Consider the following 13611-nt stretch of genomic DNA (forward strand, 5'->3'; position numbering starts at 1 on the left):
GAGCAGCGGCGCCTAAAGAACAATTCTGTTATTAGAGGGGCGATGGCAGAACTGCTCGTCATGACCCTGCGCATGGATCGGGAAAGCTCAGACTTCTATCATATCACATATCGTACAAATCCCTTCTACATTCCTGACTAAACATGGGACCCCAATGAAATAAATGCGTGAAGCTTCTCGTAGGCAACTGGGAGAATAACTAAACTTTATTATTTTATATAATTGTCTTCCAGGCATTGCAAAGTTCTGAATCGTATTAATGTAGAACTCACTCCATTACCGTATTTTGCTCCCTCTTCTCCCAAACACCTTGCTGAAAGTGCTGATCTAACTGCTCTGTTCATGCTCCTTTAGAAGCTCCTTTGAACTGCTTCTCTACCAATAATCTGTTGAAACACTTTCTTGTCTGAGCAGAGGGGGGATGGGAGCAGAGAAAGGGTTTGCAATTCATAATTGAGCACATATTCTTGCTGGAGCAGCAGATCTAAACAGCCTCTAAAGGAGCATGAACTGGGCAGGTAAAACAGCACTTTCAGCATGTTATTTGGAAGAGAAGGAAGTAAATTAAGATAGGAGTGTGTGATAAGAATTAATAACTTGGCAAAGACCAATCAATAAATTAATAATTCAGTTACTCTTTGGCACATTCAGGACAGTACATCTTATCACATATGGCATCCTAATGATAGTCCTAGACCTCAATAGGCATTGTCCTCTTAATATGTAACTCCACCCCATCCAACGTGACCAAAGGTTAACAACCTGGTCCCCAAATATGGAAATCCCCTATATTTATTATACTGTAGTGCCATTAATTCCACAGACGACCTCTCATCTGGGAGTGTGGGTAAAAAACTGAGAACCCAGAGGAAACCCACACAAACACGTGGGGAACATATAAACCCGTTTGCTGGTGTTGTCCTTGGTGGATACTGAACCCAGGACCCAAGCAACAGCGCTAACCACTGAACCACCTCGCTGCCCTATATATAGTACACTAACCACTGAGCCACCGTGCTGCTCTACATATAGTACAATGCTAACAACTGAGCCACCGTACTGCCTCTATATATAGTATAGTGCTAACCTCTGAGCTACCGCGCTGCCTTGCCTCTAGATGTAATAGAGTACAGTGCTAACCACTTAGCAACCGTGCTGCCTCTGTAGTACAGTGCTAACCACTGAGCCACTGTGCTGCCGCTATATATAGTACATTGCTAACCACTGAGCCACCGTGCTGCCTCTATAGTACAGTACTAACCACTGAGCCACCATGCTGCCTCTATAGTACAGTGCTTACAACTGAGCCACCGTGCTTCCTTTATATGTATAGTACAGTGCTAACCACTGATCCACCGTGCTGCCTCTATAGTACAGTACTAACCACTGAGCCACCATGCTGCCTCTATAGTACAGTGCTTACAACTGAGCCACCGTGCTTCCTTTATATGTATAGTACAGTGCTAACCACTGACCACCGTGCTGCCACTACATGGCATATTCTATGACGATGAGGTAGTTTTACCTTCAGCATTCTGTGCTGGTAAGTAATTAGTGAGGTTGATGGAATTAAATGGGTTTCTACCACTTAATGCTCAGCTTCATTATTTATGATCAGGACAGATGTATAATCTGTGTCCCAGAGTCCTGCACCCTTCATGTATAGTCTCACCTGTATCATGCCATGTTCATACTCCATTCACATCCAGAGCTGCATTCACAGTTCTGCTATATATTTATTGTGTGTGTATAGGGCGTATTGTGTACTGTTCCTCTTTTGTGCAGTGGAAAGCAGAACAGCACACACACAAATTGCGAATACAGTTTTGGATGAAAATAAAGTGAGGGGATCCTAAATAATCTCCAGTGCAAAGCAAGGGGATGGGGCTGTTCTACATGTACAGACCATTTCATGGCCATCCTGCCCCGTGTAATGTGAGCTAGAGCAGGACAGATCCCAGCAGAGGGAAGACTTAATTTTTATTAATTTTTTTAAATTGCAAACCACAATAAAGCCCCGAGAAAAAGCTACAAAGTAACTATCATAGCGCCCCCTAACTGCATGATGTGCAAAAGCCTCAGGTCGAGTTCAGCTCTGGAGGAACGTGTTGATGAATGGAGATTAGTGCTCAGACTCCTCACCAGTATTTCATTTTCTTGATTGCAGGGCTAACTTAACTTGCAGTGACTGAAGAGGCAGTTAACTCCTATGTTACCATGAAAGACACACAGCAGTTTGGGCACCAATCAGATTTCTCTTTTTACCCTTTTAATTTCCTTTTCTGTTATTTTTGTAATCTCTATTCTCCTAATTAGAGCTTTTCACTAAGGAACGTTGAACACGTTGAATTCCAATCTTCCTTTGCATGCGAATGTAGCTGCATTTCATGAAGAATTTTTAACCCTTGTCGATGCTTTTTTTTTTTTAATTTTTTTTTTTTTTTTTAAGAAAATCTTTTGTGTATGTGTTTAAAAAAAAAAAAAAAAAAAAAAAAAAGAGAAAAAAACCGCATGTAACCATAAGATGTTGCATTTGAAACAAAAAAATGACTAATAAAGGCCTTTCCCAAATAAGTTGTACTGAAGATTTTTTAACATGGTATCTGCCAGCACTCTCATGGCCTCTGTGAGGGGTTTATGCACCACTGCACCCATGTAAGGGTTGGGTAGGCAAGTCGAGGGCAGGCACAGGGGCAGGACAGGCACAAGGGCAGTACAGGGTGTTGCCAAGTTTTGCATGCAGAGCACTGAACCAGCTTATTTTAACCTTGCAGGCAATAAAAGCGAAAATGGAGGAACTTAGGCCTCTGATACCAGTGTTGGAAGAGTACAAAGCCGATGCCAAATTGGTATTGCAGTTTAAGGAGGAGGTCCAGAATCTGACGTCAGTTCTTAACGAGCTTCAGGAGGAGATTGGCGCCTATGACTACGAGGAACTTCAGAGCAGAGTGTCAAATCTTGAAGAAAGGCTCCGTGCATGCATGCAAAAATTAGGTAGGCTCAGACCTGTCATGGTGGCAACAGCCTGCTACCTTCATCTCCAAACACCCATATCCGTAGCTAGCGGTGCTGAACGGACAGCTCCCGAGGCTCGGTCACAGAACAGCATTGCCGCATTGCTTTCTGATGACCTGCACAATGTATGGGAGGGTTAGTTAGCAAAACACAAAGGTTTATGGTTACACACTTGTAGCGGGATGCTGATTTTCATTCTGAGTCTATGTGCAGATGTAGCAGAGCTGAGCATGTCATTGGATAAGTTTATGTGACCTGCTCGGCTCTGCTATATCCAGATGTTTTTAACTGAATGCGACACATCTAGATTTAGTGCAGAAAATGTGTTTGCTCCATTGTTGCCCATCATCTGACTCGCTGTGAATGCAGCAGTTTGCGTGGACGGACACATGGCATGAGGCCTCGTAGGCTTGATTCCGGTCCCGCAGACTGGCTGCTTTCCCCAGGGGTAGGCGATGGGCCATCGCTCCGGCTGACACAGGCTGCAGTATAGCGTTTTATGTGTCGCCCTTTCTTCGGGGCCTTGGACAATGTTTTCCAGTGCAGTTCCTTTTTAATAATGATGTGGCAGCCCTCGCTGACACAGCCGGGACCACTCTAGAGGGTCACCTTTATGAAAAAGCAGAGACAAACGCCGGGTCAGCGGATGAAATCCCAAACACTTCGCAGAGCCTTGCTCCGGTTTTTGGGTTTTCTTTCTGGGGACGTAGGCTAATGCGATGATGTAATGTTCTGTTGTGAAATCCATGCATAATACATATAGTAATAAATGTCAGAACCCAAGTTATGGCTCAGACGCTCCGCGGAGGTGACGCCGCTTACTAGAGGCCTCATTTACAGAGATGGGACGGCAGGCAAGGACGATGACACTGGCATACATGTACTAATGATGCACACGTTCACTTGTTTATGGTTTTTGCAAAGTAACTGCCACTTGCAGCATCTCCAGCTATGTCTAGTGATGAGCGAGGGTGCTCGGGGGTTTTCTGAGTATCTTCAGCGTGCTCGGGGGTTTTTTGAGTAGCTTCAGCGTGCTCGGGGGTTTTTTGAGTAGCTTCAGCGTGCTCGGGGGTTTTTTGAGTAGCTTCAGCGTGCTCGGGGGTTTTTTGAGTAGCTTCAGCGTGCTCGGGGGTTTTTTGAGTAGCTTCAGCGTGCTCGGGGGTTTTTTGAGTAGCTTCAGCGTGCTCGGGGGTTTTTTGAGTAGCTTCAGCGTGCTCGGGGGTTTTTTGAGTAGCTTCAGCGTGCTCGGGGGTTTTTTGAGTAGCTTCAGCGTGCTCGGGGGTTTTTTGAGTAGCTTCAGCGTGCTCGGGGGTTTTTTGAGTAGCTTCAGCGTGCTCGGGGGTTTTCTGAGTAGCTTCAGCGTGCTCGGGTGTTATGTTTGAATCACTCAGTGCACATGATTTGCGACTGTTTGACAGCTTAAATACATGTGAGGCATGCCTGTTTCTTAGCCATTCCTCACATGTATTAAAGCTGTCAGTCGCAAATCATAACAGCCGAGCACGCTGAAGATACTCGGCGAGCGCCCGAACGTGCTCGCTCATCACTAATAATGTCGGTCTGACCATGGTGCCGCTCCTGGGCCCCAGTGCAAACTTTACAAATCTTTCACTGTAATAGACTGCCAACATGTTTGTGGGTCACACGTGTGCATTGTATGGAAGCTCTGCCTTCATGACTATAAGGAGGGGTCCACGGTACGGCCAAAGACTGTACCCCCGAGCATGGGACAAAATGGTGTAGGAGGCTGTAGGCAAGACATCCGTTGGTTCCACTATAAAGAGAAATTGTATTATCAGCGCTTTACCAGTAAATATCTGCAGAAAGTGCTAGTGCCATGAAGTCGTAGGGAACTCTGATTAACACAACTCTCCACCCTGCGACTGAAAAGTGACACTTTCTCCTGTATCGTCGCTCTACCAGGAGCCTCTGCTGAGACCGGCGTTCAGGTCCTCCTTATTCCAAGATGGCCACTTGCATAGGGGGCAGGGAAAAGTCTAAGCCGAGCATCACCCCACTTCTCTATCCCACAGCACAGGGAGAGCAGTTTAGAACATTGCTTGTACCACAATGGTGGCCATCTTGGAAGAAGGAAGAAATGAACATTGACCTGATCGGAGGTGGCAGCCGGTAGGCCAACTATACACGAGACATAATCTCTTTTCACCTCACTTTCCTGTATGCAAAATGTAGCTGCCAATTATTGATGGCGGGGGACGGGTGGGATAGTTAGAACATGGGCATGGTTTGCTTCCCCTTAAGGGTATGTCCACACTGATTTTTTTTTTTTTTTTTTGTGCGTATTAAATCTGTCCTGCTTGAACCTCCACTTCATATATTCTGTGATGCAAGATATGCTGCAAAATCAACTTAAAAAAACCCTGTGAACCTCTTCTTCTGGCTCAAGGGTTAATCTTCTTTCATGTGCAGCTTGTCTAATGGATGATGGCTTGGCCATGGGATCTATATGTGAGTGCAGTGCATACATAGCAGTGCTCGTCACCACTGTACACAGACGCAGATCCATGCCGCAGCTTCTATTGTGTGAGCTGATCCGCACGCACAATCTGTCGTGTGCAGCAACATTCCCAGCAGAGATCCCATATGGTATACAGATCAGGAGAGGAGGAAACCGCCGCCGCAGATATCTCATGAGCTGTTATAACAAGACGTTGTGTAATCCCGGGCACCCGCAACTGGCTGTTACCAGCACATTACACTGGTTCTAACTGGGCAGAGGGGGCGATGTCTAGGTATAATCTCTGATGTTTGTGATTAGGACCTTTCACCTCTGTTGTATTGTTCATTACTAAGCCCCAGTCACATTCAGAGCTGCATTCACAGTGCACATTCTTCCACATGGCATTGTTTCCATGCTGAAGGAGGAAAAAGAAAAAATATTGAAAACATCATGTTTATTTTAGATATAAAAGAAAAAATACATAAGTTCTAACGTCTACGCGTTTCGAGCTGTATAAGATCTTAATAATGGCTTGTACAGCTTGAAATTAGTCGACGTTAGCACTTATTAAAAAAAAAAAAAAAAAATACTGTGAAAGAAGAATTAAAAATACATAGTAAGTGATAACGTCGATGCGTTTCGAACTGTACAAGCCAATATTAAGAGCTCGTACAGCTCGAAACGCGTCGACGTTAGCACTTATGTCTTTTTAATTTTACATTTTTTTTTTTTTATATCTAAAATAAATGATGATTTAAATATATATTTTTTTCTTGTGGTTGCTTGATTTTTCTTTCCTCCTTCATGGGTTTCATTGCTCAGGAAACCAGCCTGAGTTCGCCATGCACCGTGCCCTCATTCCAGAAATTTCTCAAGCCGGTGAGCTGATGGTATTTTCATCTTTCTCAATTGTGTCCATACTGTCAGTGAATGTCGCCTCACAACAGGCACTGAACAACCACAATGCAATCACTGTGAGGGTCCAGCTAAGCCTATGAGGGTCTGCTTTCTTGTTTCTGGGAGTCCTTCATTTGGATTCCTTTCAGCATGGATAATTTACCTTCCGCGCTGAAGGCTTCAATCAATTTCTGTGCACATTATCAGATTTGTATTACGGTGTATGAGCAAATGAGCAGGTTCTCGCCATCCCTATGCAGCGCTCTCAGAGAGAAAGATAAATGAGCGTGCCGTCCTCAATCCCAACTACATAAAACCTCTTGTTCTGGGATGATGAATTAATGCCGGTAAGGCCGTCCAGCCTCAGAAAGCAAATGAGCAACCTCAGCGAAGCAGAGGAAAGTAAAACTAATGGCAAGAAGGGTGTTAATGGGACACCTGGACGGCCTGCACAGTGTACAGGGGCACAGTGTCACCCCTTCATGTTGGAAACGCAGCGTAATCAGCCAGCATCTACTTATATGGATTTTTTGGGGAAATAATCTTTAACTTGCTTCAAATTTGTTCACCTTGAATCATTCTGGGCTTAGTTCAGTGGAAAAAACCTGAGATAGAAACAAAAATGAACAAATACTCTGCTATAAGTAAAAAGCAATAGTGCATGTATATATAACATAGGGTACTTAGTAAACACTTTTTGTTCACAAAAAGCGTAAAAGCCATCCCACCAGTGCTAAAGTGTACCCAGTCGGGATGGTCCTTATCTCTAGTATTAAAACCTTACCGTGTGTCAAAAATGACCTCACCCTTGGCCTACTTTTCTTTGAGCTGGGCATCCAGTTGGGTCCTGGTCCTTCTCGTTCTCGACCTTTATTCATATTGAAGCCATTTTTGATACATGGTAAGGTTTTAATACTAGAGGTTAGGACTGTCCCGACTGGGCACACCTTGGCGCAGGTGGGATGGCTTTTACTTTTTTTTTTTTTTGGGCCAGTGTGAACATGCTCCTATTTTTCATGCATACCAACTTATACTCTAGTTCATTTTTTTCAGTTGCGTTTCAGGTTTCTGCACTCAGTGCAGGTAAGGGTTTGGCCTCACTTACTTTAAGCTTGGCATTACGTTTATATAGCTTCCCATTTGCTGGGTATCCATATTCGGCACCCGGTTCCTGTTCGGCCCTTAGTCACATTAACATCACTTTGACACATGGTGAGGTTTTAATACTAGAGGTTAGGACCATCACGATTTGGGTACACCTTGGCACTGGTAGGATGGCTTTTACACTTTTTTTGATTAGAAACAGTGTTTACGAAGTATCCAATGTTATCTATAATATACTTGCCTTGTAATGTCTTCACATCCTGTTCCGTCCGGATCCCAGATTCCAAGCGGCGGAAGTTCGTCGACCGCCATATTGGGACACCCAAGTGATGGGTGTCTCAATATGGAAATCGCTGGTGATACCAGCCTCTTGCGCGGTACCACCAGCGGAACACTGTCACGAACACGCCGCACACGCCGCCGCCGGGATCAACCGAATGATTCACTGACCGCCGCCATCCTTGTAATGGAGGAGCGCATGCGCAGTTTTAATGTCGCTGATATCTGTCTGCACAAAGATGGCGGCGGACTGATTTACTGCGCGGGGAGACAGCTCAAGAGAACACATAAGGGAATTAGACAGCAGGGGTGGAAAGAGAGAGCAGACAAGGGGGAGAGCACATGGGGTACACAAGTCAAAGAAGAGATCACATGAGAGGAGATAGACCGCACAGGGGGGAGAGAGACAGAGAACAGGGGGGGGACAGCACAGGAAGGAGAGAGAGACAGCAGACAAGGGGGATAGGGCATGGGGTAGACAGGTCAAAGAAGAGAGCACATGAGAGGAGAAGACCGCGGATGGGGGAGAGAGAGAGCGCACAGGGGGGAGACAGCTCAAATGGAACAGCACAGGAAGGAGAGAGACAGCAGACAAGGGGGGGAGACAGGTCAAAGAAGAGAGCACAGATGGGAGAAGTCACCACATGGAGAAAAGAGAGAGTGGATAGGTGGGTGAGCACATGGGGGGGGGGGGGGGATTCTCAACGCTGCAAAGCCTGCCCCCATCGTGACATTACTGCCCTCCCGATGCGAGAGCATCGGGCCTCCATCTAGTGTATGTGTATGTGTATGTGTGTGTGTGTGTATATATATATATATATATATATATATATATATATATATATATATATATATATATATATAATAATATTACAGTACAGACCAAAAGTTTGGACACACCTCATTTAAAGATTTTTCTGTATTTTCATGACTATGAAAATTGTACATTCACACTGAAGGCATCAAAACTATGAATTAACACATGTGGAATTATATACTTAACAAACAAGTGTGAAACAACTGAAAATATGTCTTATATTCTAGGTTCTTCAAAGTAGCCACCTTTTTGCTTTGATGACTGCTTTGCACACTCTTGGCATTCTCTTGATGAGCTTCAAGAGGTAGTCACCGGAAATGGTTTTCACTTCACAGGTGTGCCCTGTCAGGTTTAATAAGTGGGATTTCTTGCCTTATAAATGGGGTTGGGACCATCAGTTGTGTTGTGCAGAAGTCTGGTGGATACACAGCTGATAGTCCTACTGAATAGACTGTTAGCTGCTTTTTTTCTTTCCATAATACAAATTCTAAGTAAAGAAAAACGAGTGGCCATCATTACTTTAAGAAATGAAGGTCAGTCAGTCTGAAAAATTGGGAAAACTTTGAAAGTGTCCCCAAGAGCAGTTGCAAAAAACCATCAAGCACTGCAAAGAAACTGGCTCACATGAGGACCACCCCAGGAAAGGAAGACCAAGAGTCACCTCTGCTTCTGAGGATAAGTTTATCCGAGTCACCAGCCTCAGAAATCGCAGGTTAACAGCAGCTCAGATTAGAGACCGGGTCAATGCCACACAGAGTTCTAGCAGCAGACACATCTCTACAACAACTGTTAAGAGGAGACTTTGTGCAGCAGGCCTTCATGGTAAAATAGCTGCTAGGTAACCACTGTTAAGGACAGGCAACAAGCAGAAGAGACTTGTGTGGGCTAAAGAACACAAGGAATGGACATTAGACCAGTGGAAATCTGTGCTTTGGTCTGATGAGTCCAAATTTGAGATCTTTGGTTCCAACCACCGTGTCTTTGTGCGACGCAGAAAAGGTGAACGGATGGACTTTACATGCCTGGTTCCCACCGTGAAGCATGGGGGAGGAGGTGTGATGGTGTGGGGGTGCTTTGATGGTGACACTGTTGGGGATTTATTCAAAATTGAAGGCATACTGAACCAGCATGGCTACCACAGCATCTTGCAGCGGCATGCTATCCCATCCGGTTTGCGTTTAGTTGGACCATCATTTATTTTTCAACAGGACAATGACCCCAAACACACCTCCAGGCTGTGTAAGAGCTATTTGACCAAGAAGGAGAGTGATGGGGTGCTACGCTAGATGACCTGGCCTCCACAGTCACCAGACCTGAACCCAATCGAGATGGTTTGGGGTGAGCTGGACCGCAGAGTGAAGGCAAAAGGGCCAACAAGTGCTAAGCATCTCTGGGAACTCCTTCAAGATTGTTGGAAGACCATTTCCGGTGACTACCTCTTGAAGCTCATCAAGAGAATGGCAAGAGTGTGCAAAGCAGCCAGCAAAGCAAAAGATGGCTACTTTGAAGAACCTAGAATATGACATATTTTCAGTTGTTTCACACTTTTTTGATGCCTTCAGTGTGAATGTACAATTTTCATAGTCATGAAAATACAGAAAAAAAATCTTTAAATGAGAAGGTGTGTCCAAACTTTTGGTCTGTACTGTGTATATATGTGTATATATATATATATATATATATATATATATATATATATATATATATATATATATATATGCACTATTGCTTTCTACTTACAGCAAGGAAATTGTTCATTTTTGTTTCTGTCTTTAGGTTTTGTCTGTTCAATGGCCAGTGTGAACATGCTCCTACACATTGCATGTATACCAACTTATACTCCAGTTCATTTCTTTTTGTTTTAGGAGTCCAGTGGGTGGTCTCTTCAGTGATTGACAGCCTTCCTGTTGCAGTCTTTTCATTCACCTCTAATCAGGTGGGGCTTAGGAGTCCAGTGGGCGGTCTCTTGAGTGACTTATAGCCTCCAACATTTGTGTGTATGCAGCTATAGCGGTCAATCACCAGTTAAGACCACCCACTGGACTTCTAAGCCCATAAATTATTAAAGGTTTTAATGAATAAATGACTGTGCTGCATGCAAATAACCACTTCAGAGAGGACGAGGACAGGAACTCTAGCGCCACCTATTGGATGCAGCAATTCTAAAAGTCAATACTTACCCCTTAATGAGCCTTGCCTCATGACATTGGATAAGAAGCCAAACCAGATCCTCCATATGCAGACGAGTTTTGGGGTCTTTGCTCCTCATCAGTTTAAAGCTGGAGGTCTGATTGAACTTGGTGAGGGGCCACAAAGTGTTCTAAAGGGTAAATGTTTCTCCTTGTGGAGAATAGATATACTGAGGCTTTTACTACAAAGTAGGTTTTAATCTGCTCTGCTCACTTTGCTTGTGTGGTGGTCCAATATTAATAAATGTCTCCTCAATGTGTGCACCCAAACAACTCTTCATTGGATCGCCACTGACATTGAACTGTTCGGCCCTTGCGTCTGCTCATCAGCCAAGGATAATCCTTCTGCTCAGCATGTGATGTGCAGGGAATACAGAATAGGGAGAAAGGTTAGGGGAAGAGTTTTAAGCTGCTACCTGGGGACTGTATGCAAATAACACCCTTCTACTCAAGGCAGAGTTAATTCTCCTGGATATATCCCCGATTAATTAAAAACATTTGGTTGGCAACCATCCCTCACCGCTTAAATGTCAATCTAGAAAGACAGAGTTTCTTAAAGCGCCAGGACTGAGCTGTGATGGATACCGTCCCCAGGTTTGCAGGTCCCTGCTCCAGCTGGGAATGTCCCATAATTAACCTCTGTGCTGAGGGCAGTGTCCTGGCCACAAGTGATATTAATCTCAGGAACCCTCAGAGTCAAATAGATTGTGAGACGGCTTTAAATGGATCATGAAGTATAGTCAGAATTGTGAATCCTTCCCGCGCCTGTTTACGGCAGGTCACAAATAAGGAAGGGGGTCAGTAATGGGCACCGGAGTGGCGGCCTGACTGCGGAGGATTAAAGGCCCCCAGACTTCAGGAAGCTCCGCAAGCAATTACACATCCGGTGACATTTCAGTGACAGGTGAGGAAAAGGGTGTCTTGAGAATAATTAGCCGCAGAACAATCCAGCTGCACGGGGGCTACAATACTGCGCCCCCAAGAGTCCATGTCTTGTCTCAGATGTGACACTTCCCACTTGGGGTCACAGCGACTTCAAAGATGCAAGAATCTTAATAAGAAATGAGCGGCTACCGGACAGGGAGATGCGCCACAGATTCACATTTTGTGACCCACTAACACAGTATTTGCTAATTATGGAAAATGTGATTGCTCAGACTGTTATCAGAGGGAATGGCCTCCATGGTCGTCCATCTGATACTATGTATCCACCTAGCTGAGGTCCAGATGCCACTGGAGGTGGATGTCGGACTACCACGGGCTCCACTAGATATTGTAGATGACCTCTAGACCTAGAGCTGGGACAAATGAAGTAATGTTAAAGATAACGGCTCAATGTTTGCAGTTATTTAGCCACTATCCATATTACTGGATTGTTTGATAAGCGTTAATTATAATTATATCTTTAGGAAAGAAGCTTCAGAGCAAAAATCATAATACAGTTTTCTCCTACCTCTTCATATGTAGTCAGAAAGAATAGTCCACAGCGAATATCACTGTATAGGCCTCAGTCTGACCTTATGGGGACTCGGAGGTTAATAAGCGAAGGCGTCTTGCACTCACTGAATAATGCTGATCTCTACAGCTGCTTTAAATTCACTGACCGGTATGACAGTGACAGGAGCGAACGCCTGATGGATATTTCACCTTAAGAATGTGATGTGACACTTGTGTTTTAGATTTACACATGGTAGTAAAATTTTCATGTACAGACCTGCACAGTTTTACTCCCACTATTTCATCCATATTTTACTCATCTGTGATGCACTGTCTTGAGTCTGCGGCATAAATCCACAGAGCAGATATAAATTGTGGTTTTTCACAATGATTGGGAAGTGAAAATGCGTGAGATTGTAATTCATTGGTGTTTTGCAGCCTGTGGAAAGTTGACGGGCATCAGCGAGCCGGTCACAGTCAAGGCATCTGGATCCAGGTTTGGCTCATGGATGACGGATCCTTTGGCTTCAGAAGGAGATAACAGGGTAAGTGGCATTTATTTTCTATATCATCTCCAACTATGGCCACAAATAGGGAGATCCCTCAGCTGCACAGGCAGAGGAGGAAGTGACAATCATCAAACAGCTAGAGGAGGAAGCAACGAGTACGACACAAATAGAGCAGGAAGTGAAGACTACGAAACAGGAATAGGAGGAAGCGGCCATCACCAAACAGCTAAAGGAGGAACCTGCCATCGCCCAACAGCTAGAGGAGGAAGCAGCCATCACTCAACAGGAAGCGGAGGAAGCTGGGATCACCCAACAGGAGCGGAGGAAGCTGGGGTCACCCAACAGCTAGAGAAGGAAGCTGGGATCGCCCAACAGCTAGAGAAGGAAGCTGGGATCGCCCAACAGCTAGAGAAGGAAGCTGGGATCGCCCAACAGCTAGAGAAGGAAGCTGGGATCGCCCAACAGCTAGAGAAGGAAGCTGGGATCGCCCAACAGCTAGAGAAGGAAGCTGGGATCGCCCAACAGCTAGAGAAGGAAGCTGGGATCGCCCAACAGCTAGAGAAGGAAGCTGGGATCGCCCAACAGCTAGAGAAGGAAGCTGGGATCGCCCAACAGCTAGAGAAGGAAGCTGGGATCGGCCAACAGCTAGAGAAGGAAACGGCCATCAACCAACAGGGAGAGGCGGAAGCGGAGATCACCCAACATTGCAAGGAGGAGGCTGTGATCACCCAACAGGGAGAGGAGGAAGCACCTATCACCAAACATTCTAGAATCTAATACTGCTCACAGGCATTATTTATTTATTGTATATACAGTGGCACGTAAATATTTGGGCAATCCTGGTTAATATTGTTATTGTGAACAGTTAAGCAAGTTGAAAATGAAATGATCTCTAAAAGGGCT

At 44.8% G+C, this 13611-nt stretch overlaps 1 protein-coding gene across 2 annotated transcripts in view; it reads left to right on the forward strand.

The window, feature by feature from the left end:
• The window catches only part of OLFM1 (olfactomedin 1), a 57213-nt gene that overhangs the window by 39506 nt on the left and 4096 nt on the right, over positions 1 to 13611 (forward strand). For both annotated transcript variants that reach the window (XM_073640751.1, XM_073640750.1), the window contains exons 4-5: positions 2775 to 2994; positions 12638 to 12744. In XM_073640751.1, coding sequence (XP_073496852.1) covers positions 2775 to 2994; positions 12638 to 12744 — 327 coding nt within the window. The remainder of the gene's footprint in view (positions 1 to 2774; positions 2995 to 12637; positions 12745 to 13611) is intronic.

The sequence above is a fragment of the Phyllobates terribilis genome, unplaced genomic scaffold (genome assembly GCF_046119375.1).
Source record: "Phyllobates terribilis strain yellow unplaced genomic scaffold, ASM4611937v1 Scaffold_7__3_contigs__length_470593459, whole genome shotgun sequence".
Classification (NCBI taxonomy): domain Eukaryota; kingdom Metazoa; phylum Chordata; class Amphibia; order Anura; family Dendrobatidae; genus Phyllobates; species Phyllobates terribilis.